Source organism: Balaenoptera borealis (genome assembly GCF_965194805.1).
Source record: "Balaenoptera borealis genome assembly, chromosome: 2".
Lineage (NCBI taxonomy): Eukaryota > Metazoa > Chordata > Mammalia > Artiodactyla > Balaenopteridae > Balaenoptera > Balaenoptera borealis.
Window position 1 is genome coordinate 64,899,922 of NC_138867.1, and position 20,867 is coordinate 64,920,788.

General features: G+C 45.4%; 1 protein-coding gene across 8 annotated transcripts in view; it reads left to right on the plus strand.

Moving 5' to 3' along the window:
* The window catches only part of LOC309622445 (uncharacterized protein), a 52,491-nt gene extending 31,836 nt beyond the window's left edge, over window positions 1-20,655 (plus strand). For 4 of the 8 annotated variants that reach the window (XM_082378506.1, XM_082378507.1, XM_082378508.1 and 1 more), the window contains 5 exons: window positions 1,586-1,625; window positions 1,722-1,798; window positions 3,567-3,667; window positions 5,649-5,715; window positions 7,814-7,958. In XM_082378506.1, the coding sequence (XP_082234632.1) occupies window positions 1,586-1,625; window positions 1,722-1,798; window positions 3,567-3,667; window positions 5,649-5,715; window positions 7,814-7,908 (380 nt within the window). In that variant the 3' untranslated portion in view covers window positions 7,909-7,958. The other 4 variants (XR_014240878.1, XR_014240879.1, XM_082378505.1 and 1 more) reach the window with 3 other exon arrangements.
* Window positions 20,656-20,867: the final 212 nt, after the last annotated feature.

Genomic DNA, 20,867 nt, shown 5'->3' on the forward strand with positions numbered 1-20,867 from the left:
AGGGACATTTAGCCAAAGGGGAAAACAAAGGTCACGGTTTATAGTGATTACATTTCTCATCTTCTTACGAGGACCATGGCTCCTCTCTTTGCCTGCCCATCGCCCCTACAACTGCAGCGGAATCTGATCCTCTTTCATTTCTGTTCTAATTCATGTCCATGTGGATTGGGGGCTTCCTGAAAGGATGAAATATTTTCTTCTAGCGGCGGCTGTCTTTCAGGTGCTGGTGACTTATTTCTTCTTCCCTGGGGCTGGTTCATCAGTCACTCGGAGATGTTTTGCAACTGAAGAGCAAATGCATTTCTCAGAGCCGCAGCCTCCACCCTTGTCCCTAAGCCAAAGTCAGGCAATCAGGAAAGGGCTTGGGAAACAGCCAGCCGCTGTCAAAACACGCCATCTGGGAAGTAGATGAGCTGCCTTCTGCACCCCCTGGGGACCGGACACGCCACAAGATGCCTGCGAGGACTGCTCCTGGAACGTTTGGGTGTCTGTTTGCTTACCGTCCCTCTGAGGGGGAGAAGAAGGGTTTTCAAAGCTGCATGCTCTTTGCTTGGGGAATCCAGCTGAGCCTCCAAGTTAATTTATTTAATTGAGTGTCCGAGACCCAGTGTTTTTTCCAGGGCTGCTGTCAAAACTACCTTTCCATGTTGAGAAATCAGTCTTCCTCACTTGGCTGAAATGGCTTTACAACATGTACGTTTGAGAGAGGCCTTCATTCTGTAGGATATTCTTGAATCATGTGCCTCTGGACAATGCTCTCTCTTGGAAGGGCTTAGATTCGACGGGGTCTTGACTCCACTTATGGCCTCCTTGTCCCCTCAGGATTCTAAAGAGGGAGGTTCGACCAGGTAGCCTTTCAGCATTTCTTTTCATCACCTAACACATGGGTCGCACACAACTTCTGCTTGCATTATCCAAAGTGGTAATATCCCTGCTATATCTCGGCAGAAAGTCCCGCACTAAGCAAACCTGCCCAAGGAAACCTGACATTTACAGAGTCCCCACTGCAATGCCACCTGTCCCTAGGAAAGTCTGGGAAGACAGATGAGTAGATAAAATGAGGGTGGGAGAACAGGGTGAATTTGGAAGGGAACAGCTGTGGGGCAGGCAAATTTTGACCTTTACCCTCTTAGTGTTCTTTTTGGCTGGGCCTATGAATTAAATGGACAGAAGGCAGATCAACGGGAGAACAACATACACATTTACTTAATACGAGTTTTATGTGACATGGGAGCCCTCATAAGGAAATGAAGACAGAAGAAATGGTGCAGCCTACTTGCTTTTATATTAGGTTGAGCAAAGAGAGGCAATTGTAAAGTGACTAAACTACGTGGGGAGTCAAAAGGAAGATAGGAGTTCTTTGAACGAGGTCTGTTCGCATAGAGTTCTCTCGATCTCAACTTATCCTTGGTGATATGAATGTTACTTTCCTTCTGGTATAGGGGAGACATCTTTCTTCTTTTATTATTTATTTTTTTATTTTATTAAAGTGTAGTTGATTTATAATGTCATGTTAGTTTCAGGTGTACAGCAAAGCGATTCAGTTAGGCATATCTATTCATTTTCACATTCTTTTCCCTTACAGGTTATCACAAACTATTGAGCAGAGTTCCTGTACTATACCAGTAGGTCCTTGTTGGTTATCTATTTTGCATGTAGTAGTGTGTATCTGTTAATCCCAAGCTCCTAATTTATCCTTCCCCTCCTTTCCCCTTTGGTAGCCGTAAGTTTGTTTTCTATGGCGAAGACATCTTTCACGCGAGAATTTCATCTCCAGCTTCTAAGAAAAAGAAGGACGGTCAGAGTGTTTTTCTTGTACTTGTTTTTCAAGTGCCTTTACCTCAAAATAGTCAATGTGCCAGAGTGGCCTGTTTGGGGGTGGCATATTCTGAGCTTCCCAATGCAGCGTGAAGAGAGGCAGTGTAGGGGGGTAGTTAAGAGCGTTAGGCTTCTGACCAACCTGGGTGTGCATCCTGGCTCTGCCACTAACCAGCTGTGTCTCTGTGAGCAGGTCCTTTCCTCTCTTCTTGGCAGCTTCATCTGAACATAGAGCTTGCTTCATGGAGTTGTTAGAATGAAATGAGTTCCTGGATATAAAACATCTAGCACTGTGCCTGGCGCATAGTATGTGCTCAATAAATGTCAGCTGTTATTATTCACTCCTTCTTGGGAAATACCAGTGGACCCCCTGGCTTAGCATGGGGACTTGGTGGTGAGGTCTGGACTCATCCCTGACTGTGGTTTCTCGACCACTTGGACTGCCATGTTTTTCCCGGGAGTTGGCAAGTGGAGTGGGCTTCCCCAACCTGCCATGAGACATTGGGGTCAGCTTCCTCAAAGCAAGGAGGCTAGAAGGCAGGTGATTTACTCAGAGGTAATTTACTCAGTGCTCCTCAGTCTCTTGCCAACTCTGCCATTTCAGAAGGGCTTTTTCGGTTAATTAAAGAGAGGAGAGACCAATTACATTCAGCTCTGTCTTGTGGAGAGAAGACTCAGTGGTGTCTTTACAAGCTTTGCTCTTCCCAGCACCCTCCTCCCTGCCCTCCCCCAGGCCCCAAGGCAGAACATGTGGGTCTCTTTTTCAATCTCCTCAAAAGAAGGATGAATGACTCTCAGATAAATACACAAATGGCAAGGCTAATTACATCTGGCAGGCGCTTGAAGCAAAGCCCTGGACTATTACTGCCTGTATACCCTCACGGGTCCCTCATTCCTGGCCTGTACAGAGTCCTTGAGCAGAAAGAAATAACAAACACTCCTGGCGCCATGGTGAGGTGCAGTCAACCATGTTTATGAACTGCAGGGAAGGTTCCCCAGCCAGCACCTCCAGGGCTGTCCTTTGGGTTGAGGCAGCTATCTAATAAAAGACCATTTTCGTAATCAGTGTTCAGTGAAAACATACTGTTTTCACTTATAGAAACAGTGAAGCCACCTGCTATTTAAAGACCCCCGCCCCCCTCTTCTGCCTCACCCCAGGGCGGAGTCTTCCAGCTCACTCCCTCAGCCAGCTGTGTCTTGTCAGGGTTCCAGTCTCCTCCCTCGGAAGCATAAATCTCTCTGACCATCCATCCCATGAGCTTTGCTTTTTTATACTTAGTCTGGAGTCTGGGATTATGGCCTCGCCCACAAAGATAGCTTCACCGAGAGTGGTCAGCTGGGGAGGCACTAGGTGTACCTTAGCAAGTGAAGAGTAAATGCACAGTGAATCTCCTTCCGCATCTCAACTCACTGATTCACTCCCCACCCGATCCCACACATCTCCGCTGAGTCAGGCACTGACAAGTGAGAGGGCGGAGAGGAGAGAGGAAGGGAAGAAGATGCTGCTGCAGAGACAGGAGCACAGGAACCCAGAGTGAAGGGAAGGGCCTCGGAGCCAGCAGAAGGAAGAAAGCAAAACAAAGAGAGAAATGCCACAACCTCCATTAGCCAGCTGGCCTGCGGAATGGCACATTTTGGTTAATGGAAGTTTCTAGTTAAATACAAATGGAGCCAAAATCTTTGTCTTAACCCTTAATTTAGAAATGCTTTCTACAGAGTGTTAGTTCACTTTCTTATCTCCATTACAGATGGGGAACATGGGATCTTACAGCACCTGAAAGGGCAGCAGTCTGGACATGAACACCAGTTGCACGGTGGAGAGTCTGTGGAAGGAGGTGTCCCAGCCTGGGTGAAATATACATAGAACCCCCTTGTTTATCCTGAAAGCAGAATCTCTGCTTATGAACTTCCTTTTTCATGTTTTTGACTTATCCTAATCATGGATTGCTGAGAATTTGTGTTTGAGTTTAACTGCATAATACACTCCTATTCATCCCCCAAATCTCTACTTGAATGTCAACTCCTCTGTGAAGCCTTTCTGATTACTCCTTCCTCTCTCCCCTCCAGCCCTACCAGTTAATCCCTCTTTGCTGAGCATACTGTGTTTAAATACTTTATTAACATGAATGCAATGGGCAGGAGATTGAGGGAGGGCTTCATCTATGACCCTGCTTGTTAAGGAGCTGAACTCCAAGTCTTTGCCTTGTGATAGTAATAAACTCCAATTACATGTGAATTCCCAGAAGGCAGAAAAACATGTCCAGTTTTCCTGTTATACACCCAGCTCATGGCCAGAAACAAGGGAGGGAAGGAAGGAAGAGAAATTCTATAAACAGATAAGAGGAGAGGGAAAGAAATCATTTATTGGCTTGGTGATTTTATCTTAATTCCAAGACTTATTCCATGTCTGTTTCCCTCTGATTTGTAAAACAAAATGCCTTGCACAATGTTTCTGAGTTCTGAAACAACTCAGAGAGGTGATATTTCTTTTTCCATAAACCAATCCATTCTCAGAATGCACTGTAGGGGATCAGGGTGGGGCGGGAGTTCGGGGACAAAAATCATTCATCTGTTATTAAGAGCCAAATAGACACAGTGCCAGATCTGTGGAGGTCGATGCTCAGGATAGGTTGGAGACCAACCAAGAGATAGATGGTTAGCTGCACTCTACATTTGCCGTGTCTCTCTTCCGTGGGCCGTGATAGAAAGTCACCGCAATAGTCCTCTTGGTCCGCAACCTGGGACTGAGAACGTAAAATCAGGAGTAAAGAAAAAGAGGGCAGGACATTGTGTCCAGTTCCACAGGCCTGGTTGTGCCATGTCTCTGGGCTCAGAGGCAGCTGCCTGGCCACTGGCCCCGGGGCTGCTCACTGGAGGGCGGCCGAAGGAGCAGGCGGGGCTGATACCTGGGGATTAGCGCCATCAGCCCTGAGCTCAGCAGAAACCCGCATCCTTCTGTTCCCTGGGCCTCCTCGCGGTGCCTGGCCCCCAGCTGGTCCTGGCAACCTCATGTCTGTTGGCCGTGACATCAAGTCTAATTTAAGCGAGGGGCCTGGTGATCCTCTTAACAACCCTCTGAGAAGACCTGCATGTTGCTTAAAAACCAAGCAGCCAATAGCCCTCTTACACTGTGGGTTTTACAGACAAGGGAATGCGTGGTGAAGTTCTGTTCTAGAGGTGGTAACAGTGTCCGCTAGGATTCCCAAGGTAGACAGTGTGTCTGCCAACCTGGCAGACACACTGCCCACTGTGACTGTGTGCATCAGCTGTGTGTGCAGAGCTCTACCCACGAGATGAAACAGGACGCGCACAGCACGTTCCCTCAGCGTGTCCGGCCTCCTCTGGCTTCCGGCGGGCAGGGCCTGTCCTTACTTCTTCCGTATTCTCAGCGTCTGGAACCTGACAAAGGGTTGGTGCTCAACAGATGCTCCCTGAGGGAATATAATAGGTCTATTTTCAGAATTTAGTTATGACTGGATCACGGCTGGCCCCTTGTCCCTTTGCTCCTTTACAGGGATGAGCTCATGGAGTGGCCCGCAGCCCCCAGCAGCTCACCTGCTACCCAGCTGCCACCTCCTGGGCAGGAGGGCGGGCCACTCCCATGCCAGCAAGTCAGCGCACCCAGGCTCCTGGCCCGGGCCCACTCCTTCCTCCCTCTTCTTGGCTTCCTTCCTCCCTCCCTGCCTCTTTCCCTTCTGGCAGGGTGACCAATTGTTCGGTTTGCCCAAGTCTGAGGGGTTTCCCAGGACACAGGACTTACAATGCTAAAATCAGGAAGGTCCCAGCAAACCTGGGCAAGTTGGTCAGTTGATCCCCCTTTTCTCTTCCAGAAACATTTAATGGACCGTAATATGACCCTGTGGACGTATCAGGAATATGATAGAGCTTCAGCCCTCGGTAATCTCACATTCTAATGGGATGGTGACACAGTGGGCAAGATATTGTGGAGTACCAATGAGAGGCGTATCGGCTAGAGGGTGAGAGGGAGGATGCGGTGAAATCAGGGAAGGCTTCCTTCAAGACAGGACGTCAAATGATGCACCCGGTCCTGGTCAGGGAGACTGAGACAAGTATTTCCTTAAGAGGTGGGGGTATCTACCTACCTTGGTGCCGTAGCGTTGCTGAGGAATTAACAGAGGATGACAGTGTCATATACGGTGTAACACTATCCTGGGAAATTATAGGCCCAGGCTGAGTTGGGGTGTGATGACTGGTTTTACTGGGGGTAAAAAAGCTATTTACAGCGCCAAACTCCCTTTGCTCCAGAATGAGGAAAGGTTAATGGCATTTTTACTCCCTTCTCATCAGCTTCAGCCCTCCCATCTGTATCCTACATTCCTCTTTCCCACCTCTAAAAACATAAATATAAGTAAGGATCTTGACCCGTCACAAGACAGGTGATCATTTCAGTTCCTTTCTTATCACACCTCAAGCCTTGATTTCCATCACATCTAGAACATAGAGCCCGGTGAAGCTGGAAATGGGGGTCCTAATGCCTTTTGGCCTAGGATTTCAGTGTGATGTCCATATCTACCTTCACTGGGCAGCTCTTGAGCAAGCTCAGGACTTCCAACCCCTCCTTCACATCCATCTTTCAGGTTCTAGGGGAAGGACCTTGGGTATTCAGTGGGAGTCTACTCACAGGCTGCTCCTTGGTCAGTCTTGAAATTGGGTAACTTCTGTTCTCTCTGATTTTTCTGGCCTTCGTGACTCACTGCCCTGGGAATCTTTGTTTCCCCACAGTGATTGCTGAGACCAGGCGATGACAGGTGTGTCTGAATAAGAGCCTTGTACTGTTCCCTCAGGTGTGTGTTCGACCAAGCTGCCCCCCCCATGTGAGCACACACCCACAGCACATGTGGTTGGTGCCCCTGATGCTTCAGCTGCACTTTAGCCTGGCTACCCAGTGGGAGTGGCTGGAGGGCTCAGTGGTGAGTTCATTCATTTCCATACAGGAGTCTGTGTTTCCTGATGAATCAAGGCCTCTTGGGTTTCTCTAATTTGACTGGGTCATTATATCTCTCCAGCACTGAATTCAAGGGTCATTCTAAGTGATGACTTACAAACAATCTAGGGCTTTTATTCTATTTCTCTAAAAGTAATTTTTTTTAAGTTTCATCTTGTCCTACGTTCACCCTCCACCTATACCTTAACAACATATTCTCTTCCAGCTTATATACTGGAGAAGCCTTGGGATGAGCCTAGGGTAGAAGTCTTCATCTGGCTGCAGTGGAAAGAGATGCCCATGAATCTTCTTCCGGAGGGCAGGTGGCCACGTCTCTGGACCACCAGCTTTGACAGCTGCATTATCAGAGCCTGCTAAGCTGCCTTAGGAGAGCCTGCACTAGAGGAGGGGGGGGGCTGGGTCCCCTGTTTGTTTGCAGGCCAGAAACCCTGCAGGCCCCTCAGGGGGCTATTCTTCTCATCTGCTTTATGGTGATAGGTAGTGATGACATTGATGATGAAGATGAGAAGGAGGAAGCTGGGATCTGAGTGTCTGACCTAGTGACATGCATGAATTGATTTGGTAATTGAAACCTTTTCACTGGGAACGTCCAACAGTTTCATAGCAATTGACATCCTGGATTGACTGGTAGCAGCTGTTGAAACTGAGTCGAGAAGGATTCTGGAGTTGCATCGAGGGTCACCTGCAGACAATGTGATGACCAATTAGTGACGTCAGATGTAGCCAAAAAAGGGAGTGGGGAGTGGGAGTTTTATATACGCATCACCCGTGCAGCTTCAACTGTGGTTTGTTTGCGTCTCTCCTCATTCACGGGAGTTGAGTCACCTTAGCTGTTTCAGTTTGTACTGGGTTATTTATGAGAGCGCCGGAACTGGCTGGTCACGCTTTACTGCTCTCCTACTGTACCCGGGGTGCTCTGTTGTGTTTGTTGACTGCCTTATCTCTAATACTTCAGAGGGCTGGGAAAGCGACTCTTCTTAGAGTAACATTGCTTCCCAGCCTCCACATTTTTCTCTGCTTCCTGTGCAGGCACAGTCGGTTTTTCAGTGATGGGGCTGATGTCATTGATGGTTTCAAGTGATTTGGCCCAAAGACAACACCTACTCCCTGAACAATACCCATGAAAACTTAACACAGTCACTCAAGTGAGTCACATTTTCCCCGTGGATGTGATTTGCAGATGTCGAGATGGAGCCTCCCCAGGGCTGCCTTCTGAAATGGAACTTCCAGAAAACAGCAGACAGACTGCAGATCAGCCTTCCCAGAAAAAGAAGAGCCTCCTATAGACCAGCAAGGGCTCTGATCACACGATTGAATGCAAGGTTTCCAAAGAAATCGAAATGAGCATGGAAAATTTCTCTTGCGGAAAGATTCGAGCTCACAGTATACCTGATGAAAAGGAATCATTTCCTCCCCCTCAGACTATTCACAAATACTGGCTCATTTGATTCTCATAAAGACCCGTGGTTGTGGGCTGTGGATATGGACCATGAAGATGTTATCCTACATTTTCTGGCTGAGAGAAGAGAGGAATGTTTTGGTGGCTTGCATCTCAGGGTACGTAGCCAGTGAATGATGGAGGCAAGCTTGGGCCTTCTAGTCACCCCTGGACAGTGCTCTGCCCACCCCATCCGGCCTTTACAAACTGGAGGGAGGCCACCTAAGTAGCAATGCATTTATTTTTCTTTCAGAGAGAAATGTATCTTAAAAAAAATAAGAATGAAGGTCAAAAATTTGTCTCAAATAAACTTGAAAAAATTAAGGATTTTAGTTATATTTTATAATAATTCAAAGATTTTTTTAAAGGTGAAAAAACCGAGGGGCAGAGGAAAGTAGAGACAAAAAGAAATGGAAAAAGACACTCAGAGTGCCACACATGGCCACGACTTATATGGAGTCACAGCCCCATTGTGTGGCTTTTTAGGTTATAAAGATGTGGTTAGGTTTCCACAAATACAAGCAGAAATATGGGGAGTACTTCTCCTGGGAACTGGTGACATTGAGGATAAAATTTCTAAAGACCCCGGAACCAGAGGCCTTTAGCTCTGGCCAAAGACAAGGGAGGTAAATTCCTTCAGTGGTGTAATGTTGAACTTCCAGAACCGAGCTATTGCCCTGGCTTCAGCCCTCTCTTTATAACAATGAGCACATAGAATACAAAGTGTAAGAAAAAGCCTGGCAAGAGAAAACCAAAGGCGCAGCCCTTTAAGAACACATGAGAATCACCTGGGGCGCTTGAAACGCACAATGCCTGGCCCCCGCCCCACACCAACCCAGTCAGAACCCTGGGGCTGTGCTCAGGCATCAGTACTTAAAGCCCCCTGCCAAGGTTAAGAAGCCCGGTTTAAGAGAGGTGTCCCAGAAAGGCTGACTTAGGAAAGGAAGATGTACCGAAATAGCTGCAATGAGATGGGGGATGGCCACGCAAAACCTTCTCCTGGAAGAGAGATTGAGAACAAAAGCTGGGGGTGATTCAAGAGGTCAGAATGCAGGGCAGGGCCAGTCGTGGTCGAAGACACCGCGCTCTCTCTGGTTGAACTGCCGTGGGACTTTGCTGGAGAGCTGAATGTAAGAACACTTTCCCCACTTTTACCTTAATTAATCTTTATTCCAAATGAACCATTTTGAGCGCTGGGAGAAGGGTACTATATCCCCCAATTCATGTGGTTCTTTGCCTCGCTCTGCATTACGGGTGGGGGGAATTAGCTGAGGGAACACATGTACTCTTTTTTGTTTTGTTTAAATTTTTTAAATTATCTTTTTATTGAGATATAATTGACATATAACATTGAGTTAGTTTTAGGTGTACAATATAATGATTTGGTATAGGTATCTATTGGGAACATGCAGTATTTGTCTTTTTCTGTCTGACTTATTTTACTTAGCATAATGCCCTCAGGGTCCATCCCTGTTGTTGCTAATGGTTGCCTTTTTTTTTTTTAATTAATTAATTAATTTATTTATTTTTGGCTGTGTTGGGTCTTCGTTTCTGTGCGAGGGCTTTCTCTAGTTGCGGCAAGTGGGGGCCACTCTTCATTGCGGTGCGCGTGCCTCTCACTGTCACGGCCTCTCTTGTTGCGGAGCACAGGCTTCCAGACGCGCAGGCTCAGTAGTTGTGGCTCACGGGCCTAGTTGCTCCACGGCATGTGGGATCTTCCCAGACCAGGGCTCGAACCCGTGTCCCCTGCATTGGCAGGCAGATTCTCAACCACTGCGCCACCAGGGAAGCCCGGTTGCCATTTTTAAAAATTGGTTTTTAGTTTTTTTAAATTGAAGTATATTTGATGTATAATATTATATATGTTACAGGTGTACAATTTAGTGATTCACAAATTTTAAAGCTTATACTCCATTTATAGTTAGTATAAAATATTGGCTATATTCCCTGTGTTGTATGATATATTCTTGTAGCTTATCTTACACCTAATAGTTTGTATCTCTTAATCCCATACCCCTATATTGCCCCGCCCCACTTCCTTCTCCCCACTGGTAATCACTAGTTTGCTCTCTATATCTGTGAGTCTGCTTCTTTTTTATTATGTTCACTAGTTTGTTGTATTTTTAGTTTCCACATATAAGTGATATCATACAGTATTTGTCTTTCTCTGTTTGACTTATTTTACTTAGCATAATGCCCTCCAAGTCCATCCATGTTGCTGCAAATGGCAAGATTTTGTTCTTTATTATGGCTGTGTAATATTCCATTGTGTATATATACCACATCTTCTTTATCCATTCATCTGTCGATGGACACTTAGGTTGCTTCCATATCTTGGCAATTATAAATAATGCGGCTATGGACATTGGGGTGCATGTATCTTTTTGAATTAGTGTTTTTGTTTTTATTGGATATATACCCAGGAGTGGAATTGCTGGTTCACATGGTAGTTCTGTTTTTAGCTTTTTGAGAAACCTCCATACTGTTTTCCACAGAGGCTGCACCAGTTTCTGTTACCACCAACAGGGTATGAGGGTTCCCTTTTCTCCACATCCTCGCCAACATTTGTCATTTGTGTTCTTTTTGATGATAGCCATTCTGACAGGTGTGAAGTGATATTTCATTGTGGTTTTGATTTGCATTTCCCTGAGGTTGAGTGATGTTGAGCATCTTTCCATGTGCCTGTTGGCCATCTGCATCACCTCTTTGGAAAAATGTCTATTCAGTTCTTCTGCCCATTTTAAAATCAGGTTGTTTGATTTTTTTTGATGTTGAGTTGCATGAGCTATTTATATATGTTGGATGCTAACCCATTATTGGTCATATCATTTGCAAATATTTTCTCCCATTCAGTAGGTTGTCTTTTCAATTTGTTGATGGTTTCCTTTGCTGTGCAAAAGTTTTTAAGTTTAATTAGGTCCCATTTGTTTATTTTTGCTTTTATTTCCTTTGTTTGAGGAGACAGGTTACAAAAAAATACTGCTACAATTTGTGTCAAAGAGTGTTCTGTCTATGTTTTCCTCTAGGAGTTTTATGGTATCCGGTCTTACATTCAGGTCTTTAATCCATTTTTAGTTTATTTTTGTTTATGGTATTAGAGAATGTTGTAATTTCATTATTTTACATGTAGATGTTCAGTTTTCCTAGCACCACTTATTGAAGCGACTGTCTTTTCTCCATTGTATATTCTTGCCTCCTTTGTCATAGATTAATTGACCATAAGTGCATGGGTTTATTTCTGGGCTCTCTATTCTCTTCCATTGATCCATGTGTCTGTTTTTGTGCCAGTACCATACTGTTTTTATTACTGTAGCTTTGTAGTATAGTCTGATGTCAGGTAATGTGATTCCTCCAGCTCTGTGCTTCTTTCTCAAGGTTGTTTTGGCTATTCAGGGTTTTTTGTATTTCCATACAAATTTTAAAATTATTTGTTCTTGTTCTGTGAAAAATGCCATTGGTATTTTGACAGGGATTGCACTGAATATGTAGATTGCCTTGGAAAGTATAGTCATTTTAACAATGTTAATTCTTCCAATCTAAGAACAGGGTATATCTTTCCATCTGTTTGTGCCATCTTCAAGTTCCTTCATCAGCATCTTATAGTTTTCCAAGTACAGGTCTTCTACCTCCTTAGGTAGGTTTATTCCTAGGTATTTCATCCTTTTTGATGCGATGATAAATGGGACTGTTTCCTTAATTTCTCTTTCTGAGAGTTCACTGTTAATATAAAAATGCAACAGATTTCTGTATATTAATTTTGTATCCTGCAACTTTACTGAATTCATTGACGAGCTCTAGTAATTTTTCCGGTGGCATCTTTAGGATTTCCTACGTGTAGTATCATGTCATGTGCAAACACTGACAGTTTTACTTCTTCCTTTCCAATTTGTATTCCTTTTATTTCTTTTTCTAATCTGATTACTGTGGCTAGAACTTCTAAAACTGTGTTAAACAAAAGTGGCAAGAGTGGGCATCCTTGTCTTGTTCCTGATCTTAGTAGAAATGCTTTCAGCTTTTCACCATTGAGTATGATGTTAGCTGTGGGTTTGTCATATATGGCCTTCATTATGTTGAGGTAGGTTCACTTTAAGCCCACTTTCTGGAGAGTTTTTATCATAAATAGATTTTGAATTTTGTCAAAGCCTTTTCTGCATCTATTGAGATGATCATATGGTTTTTACTCTTCAGTTTGTTCATGTGGTATATCACATTAATTGATTTGCAGATACTGAAAAATCCTTGTATCCCTGGGATAAATCCCACTTGATCATGGTGTATGATTCTTTTAATGTATTGTTGGATTTGGTTTGCTAATTGTTTGTTGGGGATTTTTGCATCCATGTTTATCAGTGATATTGGCCTGCAATTTTTTTTTTTTTTTTTTTTGGTGATATCTTTGGTTTTGGTATCAGGGTGATGCTGGCCTCATAGAATAAGTTCAGAAGGGAACACACGTATTCTTATGTAGAATACCTAAGGCTGCTCTCTTCTTAAGAAGGACAATGACCAGTGATGAACAGGACAGCCATACAGAAATCCACATGAATCACCTGTGGAGGTGCCCAGCCAGGACAGCAGAAAATTAGCAACAGTGTCTCAGTGAGGAGCTCTGAGACAACAGGGGATACGTTTCCAAATTCCTTCTGAGATGGAATCAGGATGAGGAATTTCCCCTTTTGTAAGTGGCCTGAATGAAGCTATGAGATATCATTTTAGATCAACATCAGTATCACAGCACCTGATGTTGCCTCCCCTCCCCAGGAATCCTGAGCAGCACTAGCCTCCCTTCTCTCTGTTAGAGAAGAAGCTCCCTGGGGGCTACTCCGTGCTCAGCTTTGCATCCTGTATAGTGTGCAGCTTATCTCTTACCTGGCATGTAGTAGAAACAGAGTGAATGTTGGTAGAATGAACCATTAGAATGCAGCTGGTGCTGTGAGGGGCCTCCCCCAGGAAAGCAGGTCCCACCTCCTGTTGCTGCTGTTGCAGAAATGCCCTCTGTGAACACAGGCTCGAGGTGGGCATTTCCACTCTCCCTCCAAGCTCATTCAAAATAAGGGCTGGGAAGAAGAGAATTGACTAGAGATGGTCTTGAGGTGACATTTATGATCGTGATACTTGGAGACTCGGACGCAGGAGGGCTGAGGGCCAAAGGGGGTCAAATGGCCTGATCTTACCCCTCAGGGCAGGGCCAACATTTAGGGGAGGCACTTGAGGGACCAGAGCCACAGGTGTCACTGCTTCCCAGAAACCACAGCTTGTGATCAAGTGAGATTTTATGATGCCAGGCTCCTTCTGGGAGGCCCGGACCACCCTGACACTGGGTGTCCAAGTGGGCTCAAGGGCTGGATTTTTCTACTGGTGAGAAAGCTCTTGTTTCCTCCTCGGCAGTAGGAGCCCCTCTGGAGCCTTGTAAAACTTTCCACCTTCTGAACAAAGCATCCTACCCATACCCTTAAGAAACAATTATAAAAATGGAAGCTTACATCTCCATTGCTCAGTCTCGCTTTATTTTTGCCCGTAGAACATAAAATTTTCCAGTCTGCGTCTCCCGTGCTCTGATGTTCTGGATGAATCACATTCTGAGGTAGAGCTTGGAGCCCGGCTCGTCTGAACTGTCAGCGAGAGGACGCAGACATGCTGGTCAGAGCAATTACAGAGAGAGGTCAGGGCCTTAGAGGTTTTGGCTGCTGTGCTGGCGATTAGGTTAGAATCAGTTGGACAAATGGATTCATGTTGGCTGAATGGGCTCACTCAGGGGAAATAAAAGACTACTTTAATCAAGGCTAAGTCGTATCTCCCAGCCAGGCAGCTGTAGTCAGGGCCTAAGAATGTCTGTTCTGGGACACTAAGGCCCGGCCTGCTTCTGTTAGCTGGGACGCTGCACCTGCACTGGCCAGGAATGTGGTCAGAGATGGAGGCCTAGGAGGAGAAAAATCTAGGTCAATCTCTGTCGCCTCTGAAGATTCCAGTTTTATGATTTGAAATATACTTCTCATTTGGTCCAGATAACTGCCAGACCCCGAGTTTATGAATGTAGGCACCTTCCAGCAAGTCAAGTGGCTGCAAAGAAATATACGGTTAGTCCAGGAGTTGGGATGTATTTGGATTGACCTCCATGATCTCCCAGGCTGGCTGATTGACCCTGCCTTTTGTTAGTACTGAGCAAAGAAACCTTCCAAGTGAGGGCAAGGGCTACAGCATGTCGACTGTCCTGCCACCTCCTCCTCCTCCTCCTCCTGTGCCTTCTGGAAAAGAGGACTTGGCCTGAAGTTTCCTGAGTGTTTCTTTGATGGAAACACTTGGACTTTTGAGAATCAGTAATATTTATTCCATCTGGCTGGGGCAGTCAGGGAGGACAAACTGATCTCTGTGTTTAAGAAGAGGTAGCATTTAGGCCAAAGTTTCTCAAATCTGACTGCACCTTAGACTTGCCGAGAGGTGGGGAGAGGGTGGGCGAGGCAGGGGTTAACAATATTCACATGCCTGGGCTCTACCCAGGTATCGCTCATTTAATTGTTTAGCATGAGGCACGGCATCAACAGTGCTCATAAAGCTTCTCAGGTGACACTAATGTGCGGCCAGGGTTGAGAACCCCTGGATTCAGGTTCTCAGCTGAAGTGAAATCTGTAGGTGTGGGGATGTAGCCTGTCTCTAATTAGATGATAGACACCCAGGGAGCGAGGACAGTGCCTCCCTGTTTTGGCATCTCCTCCCTCAGTTTACCAGAGTGCAGTACACAGTGAGTTCTCAGTAAGCATTTAAATATGAATTCTTGGGTGCATAGAGAAACAGTAACATTCGCTTAGAAATCTCATCCACTTGAGGCAGTGACTATTATTGTAAACATACTGCAATGCAGAGGTCCTTGTAGGGAAGTCTGGGCCAGCTGGACCCATCACCACAATTACACTCAGCGCCATTCTAACCACTTAAGAAATGTCTGGATGGAAAAACTTCCCAGACAATGGAAAGTAGAAGGTGTCTAGGGTGTTTCTTTCTTCCTTTTTTTTTTTTTTTTTTTTTTTTTTTTGGTGGGAGGTGTCAAGCCTCTGATAATGAAAACAGAGAGGACGTATCTTAGATTATTTGCTTCTGTAACTTGCTGGGGAGGATTATCTCATTATCTAGTTTTCCTTTGACAAGTTAGACAATAGTGTCACTTGTCTAAATATCTCTGGAAGGATCCTTGGCAACTATGCCCCATACACCATTATGAGCCAGTGTATCAGCTGTGGGTCCGGGCACTTCATTCTGATAAAGAAGGAAACTAAGAAAATCACAAGAAAAAAGAGAGGTGAGCAAGAAGACGAGGTCAAGAGAGGGTGACACTGGAGTTTAGAATGAAAGTGTCTTTGCTGCAGATGTCTTTGCTACAGAGCACTGTCCTCTATGGATTGTATTTTTTAAATCGACCTGAAAGCATAAAGGAACATTTCAGATTTTAAAAAGTAGCAAATACAACAAGGAGGGATTTTGAATCAATAATTAAGAGACTAGATGGAGCTTCACAATTAAGTGCTTAGAATACTGTGAACCGTAGATTTCTTGCCTTCCTTTCCCTTCCCTTTGTACCGTTCTCTCCTTTCCTCCCTCCCTTCTTTCTCGTAAACACTGACCAAACTAAGAAGAAAAGCTCACAGCCTCCACATCCCCTCAAAGAGGTCCTGCATTAATAGGGAAGACAGGAAAAGGCAGCAGTAGCAGCTCTGATGAAGGGCGGAACGTGAGACTTGCCTGCAGGAAAGAATTGGGAAGGGAGGGGCTGTATTCCCAAAAGGGAGAAGGTTCCCAAGTGAACCCAGCGCTGGTTCCCCGAGTCTGGAAGGACATCTAAGGCCATCCCGTCCAGATCCCTCATGAGAGCCGTAACTAGCCAGTGGTTGTCTGACCTTTCTTAAATATCTGCAGTCAGCTCTGGCATCCTTGAGACAAGCAACAGACAAAGTCTGTGTCAGTATTACAAGAGGGTTATAAGAGAAAACAGGCAACCTGGCTGAAGCAAAAAAGGTAATTTAATAGCTCATATAACTGAAATGTCCAGGGCTTAGGTCTGGCTTCAATCAAGGCGGGGTGTAGGGGTTCAGATGGCACCATTGGGAGTCTTCTGCCCTCTCCCTCTCTCAGCCCTGCTTCCGTCAGGCTTGGCTTCATCCTCAGGCAGGCACGGTGACCCCCGCAACTCAAAGCTCCTACCAGCCTGGAACTCAGGAAGGAGAGAGCATCTTTTTCCTACTAGTCTTGGGCACTCTCTTTAGCCCAGCTTGAGTCAGGGCTGATTCCCAAACTAAGAGGGAAGGAATAATGAAGGATAACTTCTGGGTTTCAGACTAGGGGAAACTGGAAAAGTTTAATACCTTGACCAAAATTAAGATAATCGCAGGGAACTATATCCAGTCTTCTGGGATGAACCATACTGGAAAAGAATATATTTTTTAAATGTCTATATGTGTAAAGCAGAGTCGCTTTGCTGTACAGCAGAGATTGGCACAGCATTGTAAATCCATTATACTTCAATTTAAAAAAAGAAAAAAAAGATAATCAGAAAGAGCACTCGTTTTGGAAAAAGAGAAATTGGAAAGGAAGAATTGGGTTTCAGGCAATTCAGAGGAATTGGTGGGATGCTAATGAATGGCAGGTGGTTAGAACAGTGAGGCTGGGGGTTCTGTGGAGAAGTTGGAATTGGAGATGAGAATTTGGGTCATCCTATAGATAGGGAAGCCGGAGCTACAGAACTGGTGTGTTCAACAGGGAGAGTGTGTGTGAAAGCTGGGGAGGGCTCTGTCCAGGTGGCTTGTGAGCTGTAAACCTTCTGCAAATGAAAATTTCTGTTAGCATCAGGATTACATGTGTGAGATAGGAGGAAAACGAGAAACCAGTGAAGGAAAAAGAGAATGTAGTGGGAGGCCTCATATACTACAGATCATAATAACCATAATTAGTCAGGATTTTAAAAAATTGATGTATAGTTGATTTACAATGTTGTGTTAGTTTCAGGTGTACAGCAAAGTGATTCACTTATATATATGTATATATATATATTCTTTTTCAGATTCTTTTTCCTTATAGATTATTACAAAATATTGAGTTTCCTGTGCTATACAGTAGGTCCTTGTTGGTTATCTCTTTTATATATAGTAGTGTATAGGATTTTTTTTTTTACAAGTGATAGGAAACTCAATTCAAATTGGTTTAATAATAATAAAAGAGTATATTGACTCATGTAACAGGTAAGCCCAGGGTAGTCCTGGCTCAGATGTATTCAGGGGCTCAGTGATTTGGGGACTTGTTTTTACTCTTTTCACCTTATGCTTCCCTATGTTGGCCCAGGAACCTTGTCCTTATGATGACAAAACAGCTGCCAGGAGCTCCATTCTATCTTCTCCATCAGGAAGAGCAATTCTCCTCCAGACAGTTTCAGTGAAGTTCTCTGAATGAGTCTGACTCTGGTGTAGCCCATTATATGCCCATTTCTAAGCCAATGGGTTGTCATGCTCTGTTGTTTAGAATTAAGTCAACATCCATCTCGAGTTACGAATGGAGGCATCCAAACCACATGGACTGAGAATGAGGGAGGGACAGTTGACTAGAGGAGGATTGGGGCATTGTTCCCAGAGGGAGATAGAATGGATACAGCCAAAACAATGACACTCCACTACACAAACCAAGGGAAGAATGTCAAAGCGGGTGGTAGTCACCAGGGTCAGAAGACCCAGAGGTCAAAGAAGGTGGGAAGGGAATGGGCACAGTGTACTTTAGACACGTGGCTGAGTCATTTGTTTCTTTAAAAGATCAGAAACATGGGAGGAGAACAGATTTTAGGGGGTGCAGGGGTGAGTGGGAGTGGAAATACCGAAGAGGCAGGGATTTGATATTTTAAAGAACTTGATCTGTGAAAGGAAGCAGAGAGGCTAGCTCTAACCCATCCCCACAATTACTGAGAGAGGCGCTGTGCTAGGCACTAGGAGGGCTGAAATGAGTCATTCTCAGCCTATGCCCTCAAGAAGCTGACAGCTTGGAAAGGAAGAGAGAATTGTGAATGAATGGAGTATGCAGAGGAGTACTTAATGACTCCAACGTTGAAGAGAGGGAAGGGGCACCAGTGAGAGCCTGATATTAGCTCAGAGTTATCTTTCAAGAGAGAAGGATGAAATCTCTCCAAGGGTATCAGGGAGCTCTTCATGTGAGATGGTACCCGAGCTGGGTTTTGTAGGATGAATGGGAGTTTGCTTCAGGAAGCGAAATGGGGAAAGGAGTACTAAGCAAAGGCAAAGATTCCTTAAAAGTCTCGCGGGTGCATAGTGAGAAGTGCAGGGGTGGGGAAGGGCAAGTGGAGAAGGGCCTGTGTGGTGTGTGAGGTGTGGGGGGTTTGTCCAGCAGTGGTGGGCGGGGAGAATGAAAGTTTGCAGTCAGGGCAAAGTATGTTTGATTAGCATGTTACAAGAATCTCTCTGGAATCAGTCTGGGGAGTGAGCTTTGTGGAGACGGGCCAGTTCAGTGGATGTGTTGTTGTCATGGGGAAGGAGTGACAGAGGTCAGCACAAGGACAGGGAAGAGGGGATGAAGTGGAAGGATCATGAGAAGCAGGGAGAACTCATAGAACTGGTGATGATTGGATGAGAGCGCGAGTAACAGGGAAGCTCTGAGCACAGGCGATGGGGCTGTGGAGGGAGGAAAGGAGCCCCGGAGAGGGAGAACCAAAGGTGCAGGTGGGGAACAGATAATGGAGTAGAGGGGTCCCCAGAGAGCCAAGGGAAGGTGGGCAGGCTCCAGACACCTGCGGAGGCCAAGACAGGCTGAGCACCAGTGGGGAGGAAGGATGGAGAATGTGGATAAGAACTCGGAGTGTTAATGAGGAGGGCAGAACTGTTGGAGAGCTTTAATTTTCTCAGTTAAGAAAGAGGTGAATCACCTGTTGGGAGGGAGTGGGTTTCAGATTTTCCCTCTGGGGAAAAATGGGGAGAGTAAGAGCACCGATCAATCACTGAGTCATGCCAACTCCACCCCCAACTGGGCCCTCCTCTCCCTCGCCTGCCATTTGCCTCATCTGGGTCCTTATTAACTACGCCAGCGGCATGCCGGGTGGCAGTGGGAGTGCTTGTCAGACCTTGATCACTCCAGGAGCTGCTTCAAAGCCTCACCCACCCCAGCCTCGGATTCAGGAGCTCTGGAGTGAGACCCGGGCACGTGTGTTTTCAGAACACTTCATATAGGAGACTCTGAAATGCATCATAACCTCCCACCCCCTCTCCAACACACAGTTGAGAATGACTGAGGTGACAGGCTGGAGTCCTGGAATCTGCCATGGGTGGGAGAGGATGGGGGGGAATCATTTGCAGAAACCGGTGGGTGTCAAGTGACTCAGGAAAGGAGGACAAGGAGCACAGGTGGCTGGGCCGGCAGATCCGGGAGAGCACGGGGTCTCCTGTTGTTACATTCAGGGAATACGCCTCTCCCAACCACACCAGTGCCAGTGACCACACAAGAGACTCAGAAGATCTATAAAAACTGAGCTCAACCGAGGATAACCAGATTTTTTTGAAATATCATGGTCATTGTTCTAAAGGCAAGGAATGAAAATGGGGAGAAAAAATACTTCATAATGGAAAGGCCCCGGGCATCTTCAAAAGTTGCAGCGGTGTGTATGCAGCACTGCCCTCTGCTGGTTACAGTCGGACCTGCAGCTGTAAGGCAACTGCATCCTTGGCTTCTTGACCGCACCCTGGAGAGGGCAGGTCCGGGAGGCTTCTAAGAAGTTGTTGGTCAAGTCACAAACTATCATTAAATCAATACACATGACCCTTCAGGTATAAGCTGAGCCTTAAGCTTTAGTCTTGGAGATTTTCCAGTTAACTGTGTTCAAATAAAGATTAAAAACTGTCCAGGAAAAATGCTAAGGCCCTGAAAAAATTTCTTTGGAAAATATTTGATATGTGTGTAATGGCCACAGTCACCTGGAGACAAGCTACAGTTAGAATTTTTTTTCTGGAATGAATGAACTTTCAAAAAAGGCTTGGTAATTCTACGCTGTTTAATAATAATAGTGGCCAACATTTATTGAACATTTATCATTATTGTCACCTTGTATGCATGACATCAATTAACATTCACAACAACCCAGAGTTCACATTAAGAACTATTATCATCCATATTTTATCGGTGAGGTAACTGAGGTATAAAGAGTATAGGTAGCAAGTGACCATGGCCATGGTCACAAAAGCTTGACAGAACAAGGAATTAAACCTAGAAGCATTATGTACCCTCCTTGTTAAGGTTATGCCAACTGCTTTATCACATATTCCAAAAATGTATGATTGCTCAAACATCCATCATAGATCTTTATTTCATTCTCATGTAATGGCCCCAGGCAGGTGTTTCTTGCGACTGGATGCCTCTCTTCTTCCATGTGCTGATTCAGGACTCGGGTTCTTTCTGCCTTATGGCGAGAAAAAAGCACAAGAAAGCACTTCTGCTTCATAAAGCTGTGGCTCACATTCCAGGGGCAAGAACTAGACCCTTGGTCTCACATGGATGCCAAGGGCACTGGGAAATGCAGTTTCTGGCCGGTCAGCCACTTTCTAGCACCAACTCTGCACCCTGGGAGGGGGAGCAGGGATTTGAGTAGTCAGCTGGCCATCTCTGCCCTCC